The sequence below is a fragment of the Notamacropus eugenii genome, chromosome 5 (genome assembly GCF_028372415.1).
Source record: "Notamacropus eugenii isolate mMacEug1 chromosome 5, mMacEug1.pri_v2, whole genome shotgun sequence".
Taxonomy (NCBI): domain Eukaryota; kingdom Metazoa; phylum Chordata; class Mammalia; order Diprotodontia; family Macropodidae; genus Notamacropus; species Notamacropus eugenii.
The window spans coordinates 88,887,587-88,908,258 of record NC_092876.1 but is presented as its reverse complement, the minus strand read 5'-3'; the positions used below and the strand labels follow the sequence as shown (position 1 = coordinate 88,908,258).

At 43.0% G+C, this 20,672-nt stretch overlaps 1 protein-coding gene across 8 annotated transcripts in view; it reads left to right on the top strand.

Moving 5' to 3' along the window:
• The window catches only part of DNHD1 (dynein heavy chain domain 1), a 130,367-nt gene that overhangs the window by 81,866 nt on the left and 27,829 nt on the right, over positions 1 to 20,672 (top strand). For 5 of the 8 annotated variants that reach the window (XM_072610117.1, XM_072610114.1, XM_072610115.1 and 2 more), the window contains 11 exons: positions 6,019 to 6,116; positions 6,258 to 9,090; positions 9,427 to 9,604; positions 9,858 to 10,050; positions 10,162 to 10,444; positions 13,344 to 14,961; positions 15,196 to 15,404; positions 15,676 to 15,880; positions 16,079 to 16,181; positions 18,119 to 18,268; positions 20,284 to 20,466. In XM_072610117.1, coding sequence (XP_072466218.1) covers positions 6,019 to 6,116; positions 6,258 to 9,090; positions 9,427 to 9,604; positions 9,858 to 10,050; positions 10,162 to 10,444; positions 13,344 to 14,961; positions 15,196 to 15,404; positions 15,676 to 15,880; positions 16,079 to 16,181; positions 18,119 to 18,268; positions 20,284 to 20,466 — 6,053 coding nt within the window. Of the gene's footprint in view, positions 1 to 6,018; positions 6,117 to 6,257; positions 9,091 to 9,426; positions 9,605 to 9,857; positions 10,051 to 10,161; positions 10,445 to 13,343; positions 14,962 to 15,195; positions 15,405 to 15,675; positions 15,881 to 16,078; positions 16,191 to 18,118; positions 18,269 to 20,283; positions 20,467 to 20,672 lie in introns of those variants that run through there. The other 3 variants (XM_072610116.1, XM_072610120.1, XM_072610121.1) reach the window with 3 other exon arrangements.

The window sequence follows — 20,672 nt, the reverse complement described above, 5'->3', positions numbered from 1 at the left end:
ACTAGATGGTTTTGGTGACTATTGCTGCTTTTTTAATTTTTATTTTTGTCATCTCCCTCTATCCTATTATCTTATATTTTTCCTTCTCTTTGTTTCCTTCTCTTCTTTCCTTTAAAATAATTCCTTCTTTAATTTGCCCTCAATCTTCTTCTCACTTTTCTCTTCTTCCCTTTCTCTCCTATTTCCCTATTGAATGAAATCTATTTCTGTATCCAAATCTGTGTGTGTGTGTGTGTGTGTGTGTGTGTGTGTGTGTGTGTTCAATTCTCCACTTTCACCAGTTCAGGTGAGAATGAGGTTCAAGTGTTACTCACTCCCATTTCTCCATGTTTTTATAGAATTCTATTTATACACTTCAATTATATGAAACAATTTTTTCTTTCCTTCCTCTCTGTCCATCCTTGCCACCAGGGCATTCATCATTTTCTTCTTTTCTCAGGATCAGACATAATAGAACCACTCCCATGCTTTGCCCCTATTTTGTTGTAGTTCAGTGGTTTCCATCATGTCTGACTCTTTGTGACGCCATTTGGAATTTTCTTGGCAAAGATACTGGCCATTTACTTTTCCAGTGTATTAAGACAAAAAGAGTTTAAGTGACTTGCCCAAAATCACACAGTAAGTGTCTGAGGCTAGATTTGAACTCAGGTCTTTCTGACTTCAGGCCCAGCATTTTATCCTCTGAGCCACCTAGTTGCCTCTTTTTTTTAATCTACTCTTCTCCTAATTCCTCCTGCTCTCTTCTCCTCTTTCCCTCTATTTTCTCTGTTCAGTGAAATTTATTTCTGTATGTGAGTGTGTGTGTGTGTGTGTGGTTCCCTCATTTTATCAGTTCAGATTAGAGTAAGGTTCAAGTTTCAGTTGCTCTCCTCACCCCTTCATTTATATTTATATAGATGTCTACTTGCACAATCTGGTTATATAAGATAGTTTTCTCTATCCTTCCTTTCCCTTTCCCTCCCCCTCCCCTACTTTTTCCTGTATTCTCCTCTCTTTCCATTCTTCTTTTAAAATCAAGATAAAATAAAATTTAAAAATTCAAAAAAAATTTTTAAACAGATCATCAAGATATAACAGAACCACTCCCTCTCCTTGTTTAATTGGACTCTCTCTAATCACCCCTCATGTTGACAGGGTTCAAAGTGGAGCACATGTTTCATCTCTTCATATTTGAATTTAGGCACATTATTCCTGTTTAGTCCCTTAGGACTGATTGTTTGCATTTATGTTTTTATATTTCTCTAAACTACTGTGTTTGATCCTCAGAATTACTCTGCAACTCTGGTGTTTTCATCCTTGGAAGACCTTTATTTTGTTAAAAATCTATTTTTCCCCTCTAGGATTTATACTTAGTTTTTCTGGGTAAGTTATTCTTTCTTGGTTGTAAGCCTATATATCCTTTGCCTTCTGGAATATTGTAATTCTAAGTTCTCCATTCCTTTTGACTGCTTGGTATTTGAATTTTTCTTTTTGATTGCTTGTAGGATTTTTCTTCGATTTGGAAGCTATGATTTTGGCTATCATTTTTCTGGAAGTTTTCATTTTGTGATTTCTTTTAGAAGGTGACCAGTAGATTTTTTTTTCATTTCTATTTTGCCTCCTAAGAGATCTGAGCAGTTTTCATTTAAGATTCCTTGAAATATGATGTCTGGTTTCTTTTTTTGGTCATAGATTTCAGATAGTTAAATGATTCTTAAATTATCTGTCCTAAATCTATTTTCCAGGTCATTCATTTTTGCTATAAGATACATTTTCTTCTACTTTTTCAATTAATTTGAATTTGCTTTTATATTTCTTTTAGTCTCATGGAGCCATTAGATTCTATTTGATCTCTTTTAATTTTCAAGAAATTGTTGTTTGAGAAAGGTTTTGTTCTTCTTATGCCAAGTTATAAATTCTCTTTCAAGTTCTTTCTGCCATAACTCTTATATTTTTGCAATTTTTCTCTAGCATTCTCATTTCATTTTTATAAAAACATTTTAAACTCAGAATTTTCTTTAATTTTTGGCCAAGCTGTTGAGCAAAAATTTTCCTTTGAGGTCTAGCTTGTAGATATTTCTGAGTCATTCTCTTCTGGATTTGTGTCTTGAGCATCCTTGTCACCATAATCTTTTTTTAAAAAAATGATTTAATATAATTTATATATAATTATATGTATATAATTATATATAATTTTTTTAAATAATTTTTTTAATGTTGTTGTTTGCTTATTCTTTCAGCCTGCTTTTTGAGGTGGATAGCATGTTTGATGGTGAGTCCTTTAGAATTGTGTTTGGTCATTGTGTTGACCATAGTTACTAAGTCTTTCACAATTTATTGTCTTTATAATAGTGCTATATAAATTGTTCTCCTGGTTCTGATTACTTCACTTGGCATTAGTTTATTCAGATCTTCCCTTTGTTCAGAGGCCATCCCTTTCTTCATTTTTAATAGTATTTTTTCTCAATGTATGTAAAGACAAATTTTAACATTCATTTAAAATTTTTGAGTTCCAAATTTTTTCCCTCCCTTTCTCACCTAAGATGGTTACCAATTTGTTATTGATTACTATGTGAAATCATGTAAAACATATTTCTATATTAGTCATGTTGTGAAAGAAGAAACAGACCAAAAAATGAGAAAATTAAGAAAGTGAAAATAGTATGGTGCAATCTTCATTCAGACTCTGTCAGTTATTTTTCTGTATGTGAATAGCATTCTCCTCATGAGTCCTTTGGAACTGTCTTGGATCATGGTGTTGCTGGGAATAGCTATTTTGTTGGTCATTGTACAAAAGAAATAAATAATAATTAAGCAAGTTGAGTAAATGGACCTTTCCTTAGTAAATTGTATATCTGAAACCTATAACCAGCATTATATGTAGTGAAGAAACACTAGAGACCTTTCAAGTAAGATCAAAGGTAAAGAATTGAACATTATCATCACTATTATTTGATAATATCCTAGAAATGCTATGTATAGGAATAAACTAAGAAAAGCAATCAAGAGAATAAGCATATTCAAAGAGAGAAACAAAATGATCACGTTTTTAAGATGTTCTGATGGTTTAAATAACCTTATTCAACTAAAATTAATTGACACAATTTTTAGACGTTGTAGAATATTTAAAAATCACATAAATCTTTAGAATTTTTAAATACTAACAAAATCCTTAATTCAAAATAATTATAGATTATATAAAATATTGGCAAGTCTGTGTACCAAGACACACACACAGGAACTACATCAATTTAGCTATAAAAGACTTTATTGAATTACAGACATAATTGGTGAGAAATTAATTCTTCATGGTTAGATCATACCAATATAATAAAAAGTGATAATGCACCCTAAATTAATGTACTTATTTGGTGTCATACCAACCAAATCCTTACCTAAGAATTAACTTACAAATTAATAATAGTTAGAAAAAAATTTTTAATTCATCTGGAGGGGAAAAAAAGTCAAAAATTCCAAGAGAAATCATTTTAAAAGGTAGAAAGGAAAGGGATTTTAGCAATACTAGAACTCAGACTACTATGATAGGAGTAATCATCAAATTGTTTGGCTGGTTAAAAAATAGAAAGTTGATCAGTGGAACAGGTTAAGGATGAAGACAAGATATAATTATCTTAAGTATAAGATAAAAATAAACAAATGATAGTATTAATAAACCCATAGACCCCCTACCTACTGGGTCAGGACTTGCTTTTGACAAAAACTTCTGGAAAAGTGGAAAGCAGTCAGTAGTTACCACTTATATGACCCTAGGCAAGTAACTTAACCTCTCTGCCTGTCTCAGTTTCTTCACATGAAAAATGGGGATAATATTATACCTGCTTCCTAGGGTTGTGTTATGAGGATAAAATGAGATTATATTTGTGAAGTACTTTGAAAACCTTAAAGTGCTATATAAAATTATAACTATTATTAATTGTGATTATAATTTATCATCGTCACCATCACCTTCATTATCATTATTACTGTTACCACAATAAGCTCCAAATGAATAGATGACGTAGATATAAAAGATCACATAATAAGTTAGAGCAGCAAGGACGAAGATGGCTTTCTCAACTATGGATGGGAAGAATTCATGACCAAACAAGGGACAGAGAAAATCCTAGAAAATGAAATGAACAATTTTGATTACCTATAACTTAAAAGTTTTTGCACAAACAAAACCAATTCAGTTAAAATGAGAAAACAGGAAGTATTTTTTTAAAAAAATCTTTGCAGCAAATTTCTTTAATAAATGTCTGGATATAGATATAGAAATAACAAATTCAAATTTATAAGAACAAATGTCATTCCCCAGTAAATAAATGGATCAAAAGAAAACAGGTGGGGTTTCCCCCCTTTTTAAATTCAGTTTTATTTTTAGGTCTACATTCTTTCCCTCCCACTTGCAGTTTTCCTCTCCACCAAGAAAGCAAGAAAAACAAAACCCTTTACAAACAAGGAAAACAAATTCCTTCAGTGGCCATATTAAAAAAAATCTCAGTCTGAACTTTGAGTTCACCACTTCTTCATCTGGAAATGAATAACATGTTTCATCATAAGTCTACAGGAAATGTAGTTGGTCGTTGCGTTGATCAGAACTCCTAAGTCTTTCTAAGTTGTTTGTCTTTACAGTTTTGTTATTGAATAAATTGTTCTCCTGGTTTTACTCATTTCACTTTGTATCAGTTCATGTATGTCTTTCCAGGTTTCTCTAAAACCAACACTTTCATTATTTCTTAAATCACAACAACGTTCCATCACATTCATATACTATAACCTGTTCAGCTATTCCCCAATTGATGGAACACCCAGTTTTCAGTTCTTTGCCACCACAAAAAAAGCTGCTATATTTTTGTATATTAATCCTTTTTCCTCTTTAATCTTTTTGGGGTATAAAACTAGCAGTGGTATTACTAGGTACTACATAAAAATAGGCGGGTTTTGAAGGAAGAAATCTAAGTTGTTAACCATATGAAAAAATATTCCAAATTACTAAGAATTAGAGAAATGCAAATTAAAGCAACTTTAAAGGTTCAACTCTAAGTTGAGTTGAAATCTTGCCTCAGATCGTTACTAGCTGTGTGATCCTGCACAAGTCACTTAATCTCTCTCTACCTCAGTTTTCTCATCTTGAAAATGAAGATAATAAAAGCCCCTATCTCATAGGGTTGTTGTGAGGCTCAACTAAGTTAATATATATAAAACACTATATAAACACTTGCTATTATTATATACCTAAAAGAGGCATCTAATTGATGGAGGCCATTCCTGCCACATGAGATTTATTTGAAGGGACTTTGTTGTTAAGCATAACATGTTAAGCATGTTGAAGAGAAGACTGAAGGGGAGTACAGTTGCCTTCAAATACTTGAAATACTGTCATATGGAGAACAGAATTAGCCTTCTTCTGTATGGTTCCAGAGGGCACAAGTTGGAGCTATGTGGGAAAGTTGTAGAAAGGCAGATTTAGGCCTACCAGAACAAAGACTTTAATTATCGCTATAACGTGGTTAAAAAGATGGGCAAAACTTCCTTTCCTGATTCCAGTTAAAAGACTATCTGAAAGTGAGATAGGCATATTTGTATCAAGATGTAGTGAATTCATCACTATAAGGTCTTTACCCAGAGACAGGCTACTTATTAGGCTTCAGGCTATGGTTGGGGGTTGAATTATGTGACTCAAGAGGGATCTTTTAATTCTGACATTCTGTTGTAAAATATTGAAGGCTGTTAAAGGATATTGAACTAGTGAAGGATCCTCTATGTAGGATTTATGGAAAGAAATGCATAAAAATAACACAGGATGAAAAGGTGTGGAAGTGCTACAATTTTGCTATAATAGAAGGAGTATCCATATTAATGATCCATTTATGTCCATTGTGTCCATAATGGTCCATTGTGTTTTTATGGCCATATCATCACCTTCATTCTTGGTTACCTTATACCTTCGTTGCTCTTCTATAAGAACAGTGGGCCTGGTTCTGCTCTAACCCTTAGTACCCCAACAACCTTACCCTAGATCCCTTTATCTTTCAGGTGCCTTGATGGAGGTTTGGGTGGTTTTCCAACAGAAGTGGATTTTTCTGAATAAAGTTATCTATGAGATGAAGATCAGCTTTCCTAGCCCAGAACTGGTGAGGATAAGGGGTGGGTTTGTTGTAGAACAAATGAGGAAAGGAACACTGGGCAGGGGTTACTTGAATGGTGTCTTTTCTGCTTCCTCTGCCTCATTTCCTTACAACCTTTTTCAATCTTCTTACCTCTTCCTTCCATAGAGTAAAAGGTTCCAAGCTGTAGACTCTCAATACCGAGAACTCATGCAGATCTCCAAGGAGGATCCTCTGGTGCTATCCCTTATGGTGCCTAGCAGTTCACGAAATTCCAGATTCCAAGACCAACAGCTGCAGAAACTTTTAGAGGCAGGCAATATAGAACTGGAGCATGTCATCACCACCCTAGAAACAGTGCTGTATGGGGTCCGCTCTCGCTTCCCTCGTCTCTTTTTCCTCAGCGACAGGGAACTAGTAGCCCTGATGTCAGCCCCCCGGGAGGCAGCTGAGGCCCAATTGTGGGCACATCGTTGCTTCCCCCATGTGCAGGGTGTGATATTTGGGCCATGTCGCATCTCCTCAGTGTCTAGTGCCCTGGAGGTCAAAGAAGAGGCACAATCAATTCTAGGCACATATAGGGAGGTATTGACCTTGCGTTCCCCTCTGCCCCTACAACATGATGTCCCCAAGTGGCTAACCCGTCTTGAACAATGGATACGTTCAGCCTTGGTACATGGCTTGCCAGAATGTGTGGCTGCTCGTCTGGCCCTGAGTCATTCATTGGACCATGACTTTGAGCAACCCCCAGATCCTGGGCAGCCCCCCCTATATCTTCATGGCCATCAATGGCTAGAGTTAGCCCAGACCTTCCCAGTCCAATGTGTGCTAGTAGCCGAGGAGGTGGCCTGGCGGAGTCAGGTGGAGGAGATACTGCTGAATCAAAGAACTCATCTTCTTGGTCTCATGCAGCTCCGCAGGCTGGAGGCTCTGGCCCACTTTGCCCGTGAGCAACGGAGCACCCACATGGGGCACCCTCCTGCTTCTCCTCGACTGTCCCTCCTGCTGAGCCTGTTGCTTACAGGAGCTGTAGCCCACCGAGACACAGCATTACTTCTACAGCAGCAACAGGTCAGTGAGTTTAAAGACTTCCACTGGGCCCGCCAGTTGAAGTACCACTTAGGCCCTCGAAACAACAGCCAAAGCCCAGATATTTCCAACAAGTCACCAGAAGTTTGCTCATCCCACAAAAGCAAACCCACATGTTGGGTGGAAGTACTAGGTCACTCCTTCCTATATAATTATGAGTATGTGGGCCCTGGCCAGAGACGAGTAGCCAACCTGCTGCTTGAACGGCCTGCTCTGGGGCTGCTGTTGGCTCTGAAGGAGGTGGCCTGTGGGACCCTACTAGGCCCTATTGGCGTGGGCAAGAGTGCCTTAGTGACCAGGCTGGCCTCTGCCCTAGGCCGCCAGCTGGTTACACTGCACTGTGTAATGCACATAGAGGCCCGCTGCCTGGGTTCCTACCTGATTGGAGCCCTGCAGAGTGGTGCCTGGCTCCTGCTAAAAGCTGCAAGCTCTCTGCCAATTGGCCTGCTCTCCGCTCTGGGCCAACGCTTGGGTGATCTGCGCCGTCTCTATGTGCCTCTGCTACACGGAGCTCAAAACATTCCTGAGCTGGATCCCATGCTGCCTCAGGTCTTAGGCAACAGCTTCTTTGAAAATCATCGTGTTCATGTGCGCCTTGGCTATGGATGCTTCTTAACACTCACCCATCTGAGCTCCACATTACCCACCAACTTGCGCTTCCTGCTTCGCCCTGTGACCATGGCACTGCCAGATCTACAGCAGTTGACTGAAATAACCCTGGTGGGTGCTGGCCTCCGGGATTCTGTGCGCCTGGCATCTCGTCTGGCCACATTCTTCTCCTTGCAGCAGGATCTAGAATATGGGCTGCAACCTTGCCGCCTCCCATTACTTATACAAGTGCTTGAGACTACCCTACAATTCTTGGAAACTCCCAAGGATCAACAGGGCCCCCTACTTCCTCGAACTCTAGGTGCTGCAGAGGAGGCTGCTCTGCTTCATGCCTTACTCCACTCACCACTATTCAGTGGTCCTGAGCGGCCCCGTCTTCATATGCTGCGCCAGCTGCTCTGTGGCATCTTCTTAGGGGCGGGCAATGTGCTGGCCACGCCATGGACCATGACTCCACCAAAACTGGCAGATGAATTACGCCAGATGGGCCTGTATGTTGGTCCAGATTTTCTGGCCTCTCTGGAGCAGCTGAACCAGGCCTTGAGGCAAGTGCCTGGAATCCTGCTCATGGGTCCACCTGGCAGTGGCAAGAGCACATGCTGGAAGAGCCTGGCTAAGGTCCACAACCAGCTGGTAAACAGGAACAGAGCCTATAGAAATATTAGGCCTGTGTATATAACCTCCCTATACCCCAGCAGCCTCAGCCCAGAGGAGTTCCTAGGATGGTTTGATGAATATTGTTGGAACCATGGGGTCTTTTCCCAGCAGCTGTGGGCTGGCATAAACCAACGTGAAAGAGACCCACAGGGAGTTCAGCACTGGCTGGTCTTCGATGGAGTGCCTAGTGCTGCCTGGCTGGACCCCATTGCCTCTTTGCTGAGTGATGATGCTCAGCTTAGTCTGCCCAATGGCCAACAAATACTTCGGCCACGCGACACCTGTTTCTTGTTAGAGGTGGTGAACACAGCTGGCATGTCTCCTTTTGTAGTAGGAAGCTGTGCCCTGGTATGGTGTGGAGGGCATCAGACATGGCAGGCTGTGCTTGCAACTGTAATGACAGAACTGCCCCAAGAGTACTATCTGCTCCCCCAAACCATGGTTGAATTGCAACATCTAGCAGATAGCCTAGTGCCCTCTGTGCTTCGCTTCCTAAACCGCCAGGGTGCCAACTCTGTGCTCCATGTCCATGGACAATCAGCATCCAGCCCAGGTGTGGCAGAGGTCAACAGCATGAATCACCTTCTTCGAGGGCTGCTTAACCCGTACCTGCACTACACAGAGGAGGAGCAATACCACATCGTCGGTGAGGTGGGGGAGGGAGAAGAAGAAAGGAAAGGGGAGGAAGCAGGATGGACTTGGGATGAGGGAAGAGGAGGTAGAAGGGGGGAAGGAAAGAACTTAGGGTATGATAAAGGGAGGAAGAGAAATGGAGCAAATACAGCTGGAGAAGGTTAGTGTGCTAATTGGAGGTAAATAGTATAGCGTCAGGGATAAGAAGAGGTCCTAGAACCCAGGACAGAGGGGGTTGATGACAGGGCCCAACAAGAGGGAGCTCTTGGGGTAAGGGGTTTCCCTTTGTTCTTCTCTTTTCCTCCCTTTTCTCCCCTCCTATGGCTCTCCCTATCTCCCCCATTTTCAGAGAAAACAAGCCACTCAGGCTCAATGGTCCAAGACTCTGAGGGTTCTCAGGGCAGCATCTCTGCTGAGGGACTCCAGCAAGACGTGGAGGGAGACAGAAAACGTCGAAACCATTTGCTTGCTATCAGTAGCTTCCTCTTGGCCTTTATTTGGGGCTTTGGATCCCACCTCCCATCCAGGTGCCTACAAGGAAACTCCCAAGTGGGTACCCTGGGGGCCATCTTCCAGTTTTTGAAAAAGCAGGGCAATGCCAGATTCAGCAAATAGTTATTTCTGTGTGTGAAAGGAAGTGTGTGTGTGTGTGTGTGTGTGTGTGAGACAATTTCTTTGTGTATATGTAACTAGTAGTGATTAAGTGCATGCAGCACATGGACTTCAGAGCCTGGGATGAGAATTCTGTTGGAATGTATCTCACTCTTTTTATTTATACAGACTTTGGTCCAGCTTTGACAACTTTGTTAGGGGAATTTTGAAGCACCACCCTGAACACATTGAGCTGCCCACCTCAGCCTCTGTGTTTGACTTACATCTTTGCCCTGAGGATGGATCCTTGATCCCCTTCACAGGCCTCTATTTGAGCAGCCGGATCAAGGGACCTTTGGGTACCTTCATCCTCTCACCCCAGGTATGGTTGATAAGTGGAAAGGGAAGAAAGTGATGTGGGAAGTCAGTGGTCTGGAATTGGCTTTCTTGCCATGTGATTGGCCACAGTTGATGTCCTGCCTCCTGCTCACAGGCAGAGCGAGTACTGTATGTGATGGATCTGCTCTTGACTGCGGGGCATCCTGTGTTGCTGACTGGAGAGGTTGGCTCTGGAAAGTCTACCTTTGTGGAAGTCCTAGTGGAGCCCAATCACCCATGCTTACGCATCCCGATCCACCTGGCTCTCACCACAACCCATCTACGAAACCTTCTGAGTCAAGAGATCCAGAAGCACAGCCAGGCTTGGTCAGGGAAAATCTCCACCTCAAAAGGTTCTTCACTTTTCCTACTAGAGGACCTGCACATGGCAGCAGCTGGTGAGGGTCCAGAACTAGGGAATGGGATGGAACAGATGTCACAGATTCCCCAAAAAAAGGTCTCCTGAGATAAGAACCACCACCTAGAGGAGTAGCATGCTTTTTCCTTTTGTGACTAATACCTTGGGACCTGTTGAGTCACACCTGTCCTCCACCTCTGATTTGCTTTTTGTAGCTTCCACAGTGAGTTATTAGCACATCATACCCTCCTAGGAGGTTAGTGGATTCTGCCCCTTCCCTCCTCCATTTCTGCATAACCATTAAACTAGCTGAAATTCCAACTAGCCTAATGCACACTCACACAACTATTAGATCCATCACCAGGCAATCAAGCTCTTGATGTTCCACAGTTTACAGTTGCTTTTCCTAGAGTCCCTCACACTTAGTTGTCCATTTACCCCTCAGTTTCTCAGTTCTCTTTGATTGCATTTCTCATAGTCATTTTATGGGTCATTTTCAAGTTTCCCCTGACTCTCAGAGTCTCACACTCTTATTTTGCAGCTTCCTAGCCCATATGGATTTTCCCTGATCCCTAGCACTCTGGATAAGGAAGATATTTTCCTACCTGGCTGCCAGACTTTTCACCTGCATTTTAGGCTATCTGGTATTGACCTTATAGTCTAGTACGTTATCCTCCCTAGAGGTTTCACTGTCTCTGGTTCTGATACTGTCTTCACACTTGACCCATTCCTCTCTGTTCTGAAGAGTGTTCACTAGGGAGTTGTTCTAAGTGGCCTGAATGGGAAGAGACCACTGTTCCCTGCTGGTTCTAACACCAGCAGTAATAATCTAGAATATACATAGTGCTTTAAGGTTTGCGAAGCACTTTACAAATATCTCATTTTATATTCACAATGATAGCAGGAGGAAGGTGCTATTATTTTCCCCACTTTATAGATGAGGAAATTGAGACAGGCAGAAGTGACTTGCCCAGGAACACACAGCTAAGTAAGTGTCTGAGGCTGGATTTGAACCCAGATCTTCCTGACTTCAGGTCTAGCCTTCCCAGGTTCCCGTTCAGTCTAGCTCCACTAGATCTTATAACTATAGAACCTTCTCTGAATTGGAAGAAACATCAGAGTATATCTAATCTAACATACCTTCCAGGCTTCTGGAGCACACAGGGGCACACTGATTTCCTGTTTCCCTGTTGTGTATCCTGCTGGTACCATATACTTAACCAAATCTCTTCTCCAACACACTCCCTAAATTCCATACCACACAGTCAACATCTCCCACACATTTCATTCTATACCCATCATTCCATGTCACACTTCCCTTTTTCCTAACCTACATCTTCTCCCTATATACTTCTGAAATGGGGATTGAGATCCCCATGAGTAAAAGATAATAGGATAGACTATCCCCTACCTGGAAAGTAGGATGCTTGCAGGGATTTGCTTCAGTGTTCACCATGGATAAAGGATTAATGTTATTGCCAAAGGTAATTTAGGAAATTGCCTGAATTGCCATGTGACTGACTGCATCCCACCCCTTCCACTACCCAGGTTCCTCACCACTCAATCTAGGCTTTGAACTGTTAGTCAATTCATATACAATATTCATAAAACTATCACAAATTTGATACATTATTTTATCTCCAGATAGAGCTCTGGGAATATCTCCAAAAACACATCTCATAACTTCATTTCCAAATACTCTTTCTACTCTTGAAGTGACCAAAAAGGATACATGCTCACATTCTAAACTAGAATATTCACCCAGCCTGAAACTCTGTAAGACCATTCCCCAGCCATTTTCTGCCCTACTCCCAGGCAAGTACCCCTTCCCCCAACAATTCTTTTCACTTTAAATCAATACTGCCTCTGGAAAGGGAGTAATGATTGACTACTCTGCTCACCATTTTCTGCTCACCATTTCAGTGATCTCCTAGTTGAAAACACTCTGCCTTTCACTGGCCACCATGACTCTATGTATATTATCTCCCCATATTAGAAAATGAGTTCCTTACTTTTGTACTTGTATCCTCTGCGTTTAGCACAGTGTTTGGCCCATAGTAAACACATAAATGCTTTTCCATTCATTCATCCTGGAAACTATTATAATGAATTGGGTACAGTAATAAACCCCATGTGGTGCCATAACATTCAAGTAGAGTCAGCTGTCTCAATGACCATCATCAAATGCTACCCTGTTACTATTAATAGCTGAGTTGATGCATATATCATTCCCAAGAGAACAAAGTTTCTAAAAGCCTTTAGCAGAGGAGATCTACTGTTCAGTTTCCCTTACCCCCAGCATCATAGTCATAGAGTAGTGGAATATTCCTTCCCAACTTTGAGTGGATCCTGAAGCAGTTTACTAGAGGATTAAGGATCAAAAGCTGTCTTGATCTTCTCCCAAAGTTGATCACTGCTATTCTTTCCCTCACAAATCTCTGCTTAATACCCTGCTGGACCATCTCTACCATCCTGGACTCTGACATGTTGTAGTCTGTGATAGCATGTTGAAGTCAGAGAGAGGATAGTGAAGGAAAGAGGTTACATCTATTGTCCTTGCAGACTCTTCTCTCCAATCCCCCAACTGTTTCAACATCGGTCATTTTATCATATGATACTGCATGGTTTGGTGTCCCAGGGCAGTCAACTATTTTTATAAGTCCATCAGAACAATAAATGAGATTCTCATTACCTCTAGGGTACCAGGTCCAGGTAGAACCAGAGGATTGCAAAGGAAAGATTCTACTTTGTAAAATGGAGATAGATATCCTTAACATATACACCTGATGGACCCTCATCTTCCCCATATCACATACCACTGCTCAGATTCCTCTTTCCCAGCCTTTATACCCCATTCCTACCACTCTCCTTGGTGAATTGTGGGTACCTGGGGTTGACAAAAGGCCTAACTATCTCTCTTCTCCCTCTGATACCTGCAGATCTCACAAAGAAATGTCAACCTGTGCTGGAGACACTGAGACAGGTTCTGAGTCATAACACACTGTATGCCAATAACCCACTGGAGCTGCAGGCAGTGCCCACCACTTTCAACTGGCTGGCCACAGCCACAGCTGCCTGCTGTTCTGAGCTGCCTTTGTGCCCACGCTTCACCCGGCTCTTCACAGTTCTGTTGCTAGGCAATGTAAGCCGGGTGACCATTTTATCCAGGCATTGTGCAGGCGTCCAGGCCTGGCTTGAGCGCTTCCCCTCCCTGGAGAAGGTAGAAATCATGGCCAGAGCACTGGTCACTGCAACGGTAGATGCTTGGGAGGAAATGCGGACACACTTTCCCTCATCCCCCTGCCGGCCTCACTACCGCTTCTCTCCACATACTATAGAACATCTGCTCAACAGCCTACAGCTGCTGCACCCTCGACCTCCAGTGCGCTTTTCTGAGCCACAGAGTCAACTAGAGCAGCTGCGTCGCATGTCAGGCCTCCGGGGTGCCCGCTTGTCTACTTTGGTGGCCATCAGAACTATAGTCCACCTCTGGCTGCATGAAGCCCAACGCATCTTCACTGACCGTCTTATTACAGTCACAGAACAGAAACGCTGTGTCCAGATGCTGCTGGCTGTGGCGACCAGTGCTTTTAGTACAAGTGCCAGTTATAAGAGCATTTTGGAACCTGGGGAGGTGGAGAAGGAGGAGGAAAAGGAACTGGTGCCTGAGATAGAATCTGAGGAGGAGTTGGCTCAGTGGGAAGAGCACAGCAGCAGTGAGAGTGAAGATGAGGGTGAATCAGGGACTAGAGACCTTCTGGCCTTGACTGTCACTTGGCCTCCTCTGGGCCCTGGACCCAAAGTCTTGAGCTTAACATCTTATCCAATACCACATGGTGACAAGGCCTTTTCCTCAGACATCTCTGTGAATCTGAGCCATGATAATATCTCCTCTTCAAAGCTAGAGGTAAAAGGTAGGATCCGTTGGCAGAAAGTTTCTCACCTGAACTTGTCGACCCCACTGTTGCTACCTACTCTGCTGCTCCTGCCCCAGGAGCAGGTCTCTGAACTGGTCTTCACACAGGAACTGTCATTGGTGCCCACTGTCGAGGAACCTAGATACTACCTGCAGCAAACCTGGGAGATCCTGGAGAAACAGCTGGCAGAAGTGCTGCCAGAATTGGGTCCAGGCCCCCGCCTTTCCTTGTGCCACCCCTTTGCCCAGCATGTGGCCCGCTTGGCTCGGGTATTGGCTGGCCCACATCGACATGGAATTCTGCTATCATATACCAGGGGGACAGGGCGACGAACTGCCCTACGCGTAGCTGCCCGACTTAGCCAGGCTCTCCTCTTTGAGCTGCCCCTGGAACCTCAGGAGGCTGTGTTGCAGTGCCTCAAGAAAGTCAGCTGGCATACAGGACTCCTCGGAGAGCCAGCAGCCCTGATGGTGCCAGAGGGTGCAGGTTCCTCCATTCTGAACCTCCTCTTAGGCCTTGTACGAGAAGGCTACTTCCCTGGCCAGTTCTTAGACGAGGAGCTGAAAACTATTATTGAGCAGCTGCCCATGGAGAATACAACTGTCAAGATTGGTTCCAAGAAGGATATGATCCTGCAGAGGTGGGCTGATGCAGGCTACCGCAGAGGGGAACTGGTGGGGCTGGCCCTGGGAATAGGGGAGGAGGGAGCTCTATTGACACACAGTGGAAGCTTGACCATTTAAGAAGGGTGTGTTCTCTGAATTCAGAAATCTCTCCTTTTGTTGAAGGGTGGGGAGACAGGGGGATGTAGGGGGATGCAGATGATTGAGATTGAGTTGCTCAGGGGACTAAGTGGCTACCCATCAATAAATAGGTTCCGCCGGCTGGTGTGCCAAAACCTCCACCTATTCATCCTGATGTCTGATAGTTCCAGTCCTCCCCACATCCGCCCCACCACCTTCTTGGCTCTCCTCGATCTTACTTGCACCAGCATTGACTACTATGAGCCCTGGAACCAGACTACCTTGATCAACCTGGCCCAGCATTACCTAGATGGTATCTTTAACAGAAGCCTAGAACTTGGTGAGCCTGCCTCATCTTGCCTCTCCTCATCTTCCCTCCCCACCTCCACCTTGGTGGAGTTTTTCCTCTTTGCCCAAGTCTTGATAAAGTACCTCCTTTCTTCCCTTTCCTGAAAAGACTTCCCTTCCCCTCCTCATCAAGTCCTGGTGAAGCATTCCCTCCCTTTCCTCTCTGTTTCTTTCCTTCATTCCCCCTTTTTGATGCTCAGTTCCTTTCCCTGTTCCCCTTTTCTTGTCCACTTTCCCACATTCAAAGGTTGGATTTCTTGCAGACCATCCCAGGCTCCCGGCTCTGCAGGCCTCTGTTGCCAATATGGCCAACGTTATGGCTCTGATCCACCTGTCAGCCACCAAATACTACCAGCTCCTCTGCCCACTGCTGCCCTTAGCCACTCCAAAGACTTTCCTGGACTTCTTGGATACCTTCTTGATGCTGTACTTCCACCTATCAAATCGTACCCAGAACAAGATCCAGCGGTGGGATCCTGAACCCTCTTCACACTCTCTCCAGATCTCCCTAAACCTGTCACCCACTCCTCTCCCATCATCCCTAAGCACATGGTCAAACCCTGATCTGACCTTGCCCTGCTCCACTGAAGGAGTTCCTAAGCCCCCTTCCTGCCCTTGGCCTTTTTCTAAACACCCTTTCCTGCAACCCCTGGCATCTTTTCTTAGGATCCAGACAGCCCTAGGGAAACTGACCATGGTGATGGAGCAGAACAATGCCCACAGCCGCTTGGTGGACAGCCTGGAGCGTGAGCTGCGATATGCCCATGAGGTGTGAATGGTGAGGGGATGATCCAGTTCACATCAAATGTGGTGAATCAGGATGTAAGACCTTGATGTAATCAAGGGTGTGAGCAGCATCGGTGGATGATGCTAGATTGGAATAGGAGAACTATTGAAGTGTTGGTAGGCATAAGAAAAAAGAACTGCATGGTTCAGGTTAGATATATTTTTACTAGAGAACTAACAATCAAAATAGCTAGTAATTGGGTGTGGGGAAATGAATGTCAGGAAATCAGTCGCTGCTGATAATTACCTCCTGAGGTAATTACTGGTGGGGAGAAAGATCTGTGTCCAGAGCTCCTTGATGCTTTCGATTATTGGAAAGATTGGTCAATAGGCCTGTTGGGAGAGCCACTCTTAGCAGCACTGATGCACAATGCCTATAGCATTGTCCTCTTTCCCTTCAAACTTGGGGCATTCAGATGGGATAGAGAAAAGGTGAGTTTGGTGTAGTTCTCTCCTACGGGAATCAATCATAAAATATTAGTCCTGTCTACATCCTAGAGAGTATTAGAGCATTGGTCCTGTCTCTGTCATTAGAGAGCATGGTGAAGGAGTGAGTCACTTCTGTGTTTTAGTCTGTAAATTTCAGGAAAGAACTGAAAATTATCTTGTGCCAGGAGCATCACTTTGAGAAGCTACCAGGAGAATAGGTTTCCTGGGTGGCCTTCCTTGAGAATTTATTCTGAAACATTTTCTTCACTGTTAGGAGATAGAAGAATAGTTGATAATAGCTTGTGTATTAATCAGCCTTGAGGCTTTGACCAATTAGCACAGATTGCAGGTGGGCCAGGTCAGCAGATAGAAGAACTGTGATGGCCCATTTCATCTACTTTCATTCCCCTGACTATTCTAGTCCCTCTGAAACTGTTTCCTCCTCCTCTTCTATCTCTGTTCACGTTGCCTAAGGAAAAGGAAAAGGAAAAGCACCAGTATTTTGAGGATATTAACTAAAATTAATTTTAAAAAAATTAACTAAATTTAACTTTTAAAATACTAACTTTACAAGAACTCCTTGTTAAAAAACAATAACCCTTCACTTTACCTTAATATATAGAACAATTTCAGCCTTAACTTCTTGGCTCAAATGTATTTCTCCCACTGGACCTTGATCCCTTAGAATGGCACATCACCATGAAGGTCCCTGATGGAGTTTAAGGACTGGTAACCCTTTAATTTTATTTTTTATTTTCAATTAACAAACATTAAATGTCTTGTTAGATGGGATGGCTCTCAGGTAAGAGCATTTACTATGTGCTAGGCACTGTGTTAAACGCTGAGGATACAAAGAGAAGCAAAAAACTGTCCCTGTTCTCAAGGAGCTTTCATGAGGACATGTCAGGGATTAATGGGTAGGTGTGGGGAATCTGCACGCTCAAGGCCACATGTAGCCCTCTGGGTCCTCAAATGTGGCCCTTTGAATTCAAACTTCACAGAACAAATCCCCTTAATAAAAGGATTTGTTCTGTAAAATTTGGACTCAGTCAAAAGGCTGCGCCTGAGGACCTAGAGGGTCACATGTGACCTTGAGATGACAGGTTCCCCACCCCTGTATTAGTCTGTGGAGCAGAGTATTGGATGTAGGGAGTGTCAGACATGAGAAGTAATGGTAGTAGGGGTATTCCTAGGTGTGGGGTGTAGAGCTGCATAGGAAACTGAGCCAGTGTTTGGTAGTGATAGGGGAAGGAGGGTCACAGTGAAGTAGTTGTCACTCTCCTCGCCCATGAGATTTATGCTTCAGGAAATGTGATCTTTAAGGGCCATGACAACTTAAATCTTAGTATTCTAGGAGTATAGTATTCTATCCCCACACTATCACCTGAGTAATTGGCTAAGTTGTGCCCTCTCCTTCTGACCTTCCTCTACCTATGAGGCAGAGACTGCTGGGAGGTGAAATTGGGGAGGACCTGGCTTCTCTGTCAACAGGACCTCGTTACCTGTCAGAAGCAGCTGGAGGTAGATCGGATCCAGTACCTTCAGTACCTGACAGAATGTCAGCAACAGGAAATACTTATCAGCAATCTTACCAAGCAGAGAGACACACTGCAGATCCAGGAGGAGTCACTGACTGAACAGGTGATCCCCTGCCCCTTCCCTCTTTCCACTTCCCCCCCACCCCCATTCATCTTCTCCCACCTGTCAAACCAAGGCAATAGCAAGGTGGACACAGGACCCCTGAATGAACCCTGGAGGAGGTGCCTCCTTCAAAAAAGAAAAAGTCCTAGCCCAGTCGTGGGCTGTCTATTGCTCTCTCTATCCTCACTCATTCCAGAGTTGCTAGGGGTTAGTGATAGCTTTCTCTCTACCATTGCTACCAGTCTCTGCTTGAACTTTAGGGATTCCGGATTTTACTTATGTTTTCCCCTTTCCTTTCTCTCAGTTTAGCCAAGGCTACAGATGGGTTTTTGGTAAAAATATAAATAGTGAGTAGGTATATGGGATTGAAAGAATCCTGGATTTACAGTCAGAAGGACTGGGTTCTAATTCTGGCTGATACTTATTAGCTGTGTACCTTTCGGAAAATTCTTCAACACACATTTATTAAGCACTTACTATGTGCCAGGCATTGTGCTAAACACCGAGGATACAAAGAAAAGCAAAAAACAGTTTAAGGACTTTCCAGTCTAATGAAGTAAACGACATGCAGATAACTATATATAGCCAAGATATGTGCAGGAAAAACTGGAAATAACATCAAAGAGAAGGCTGTGATGAGAGGATGAGAATGGTTTCTTGCAGAAAGTAGAACTTTAGTTGAGACTTAAAGGAAGCCAGGGGAGCTAGAAGGTTGACACGAGAAGGGAGAAAGTAGCAATTTCCTTGAACAAAACTTTGGGAAAGTAATAACCTCCCTAAACTTCAGATTGCTGTTTAAAAAAAGAAAAAAATACTACTTGTCTGTAGATGTCTTGGGCTATATGTTGTATAGTCAGCTATATGTTGGCTGACTGAATATCCCAAAAAGTACAATAAACTTGGGAGGGGTGCTACATCAGGAAAACACTTTGTAACCTTTAATATACTATCAAAATGGAACTTACATTAATGACTGTTAGACAGAAGATAAAATAGAACAAACTCTGAGAATACAGAATTATTTAGTTGCTTATTAGTTCAGGAATATCACAAAATCCTAGCATTAGAAAAGACTTCTGAAACCAGTTAGACCAACCTGTATCTGACCAAGAATTCCCTCCACATTTCCAATAAGCAGTCTTTCAACCTTGTCTGGAGGACCTCAAGTGAGGAGCCCACTCTCTCCAGGGGCAACCCCCTTCCACTTTTGGATAGCTCTAATTTTTTTTTCCCCCTGACATCAAGTCAAATATGTGCCTCTTCACAGTTTCTGTCATTGCTCTTGGTTCTAACCTGTGGGACCAGGCAGAACATCTAATCCCTCTTTAACATGAAAGCCCTCCAAATACTTAAAAATAACTAATATTCTTGTCCAAGGATGGCCCTGATTACATCTTGAAGATTAACCCAGCTTTCCTGGCTCATTAGTTCCATGCTTTCTGACTTCTATCTGACCCTGGCCCCACCATGTATCCAGGCTGCCTCTGGAGATGTGCCTGTGGCCCTTTTACTGAGGTTTCCTATCCTACTTGAGTCTCCTTTTCACATAGAAATCAATATCCTTTTAGCTCTTCCCATCATTTCCCCAGCTCAGCTCTTTCCAAAGTCATTATTCCTTCCCATTTGTGGAGCTGAGTTAGACTCACCCTGATAATGTTCTGTGGAATGTGTCACATGTATCCCAGTTCCACTTCTGACTGTGCTTTCAGGTTTAATTTGATGAATTCTGGTTTCCATAACCCAAGTAGGAAAGCATTTCACCCAAAGGCCCTCACAATGTGACTATAAATGCCCCCTTGTAAGGTAATAGCCACATACAAGTTCCATCAGTATATGACAAAGAAAGGAACATCTTGCCATAATGCTTGGCCACAGAGATGCTGGTGACACAGTACCAGAAAAGGGGAAGAAGATTACTCATAACAGATATCGGGTATCAAGGATTCATAGCTGGGGACTAACATTCCTCCAAGAAGCCTTTTCCACTCTCATCCCTTTGTGGTTCCTTCTCTCAGATGGACCAGGCTTTCCTGGGGCCCCTAACCCAACTTAAAGTGGCTGACATGGAAGAACTGCGCAGTTACCGGGCTCCACCTACTTCTGTGGTGATGGTGACTGATGCACTGTGTGTCCTATTCCGCCGCCCCCCAGGATGGGAAAGTGCCAAGCAACTGATGGGCAAAGAGGGCTTTTTTGAGGTAAGGGGCTGAACCCAAGTGATAAAGGGTTGGACAGGATGAGATGACAGAGCTAAATGAGAGTGACAGAGGTAGCTATTGGGGAAACCAGGGTAGGATTATGATTGAGATCTGGGGAATTGTAAAGGGGGAAGATTAGGAGAACAGGATGATAGGGAGGTGATTCAAGATAGAAGAGCATCCAAAAGGATGATGGGGCAGAAGCT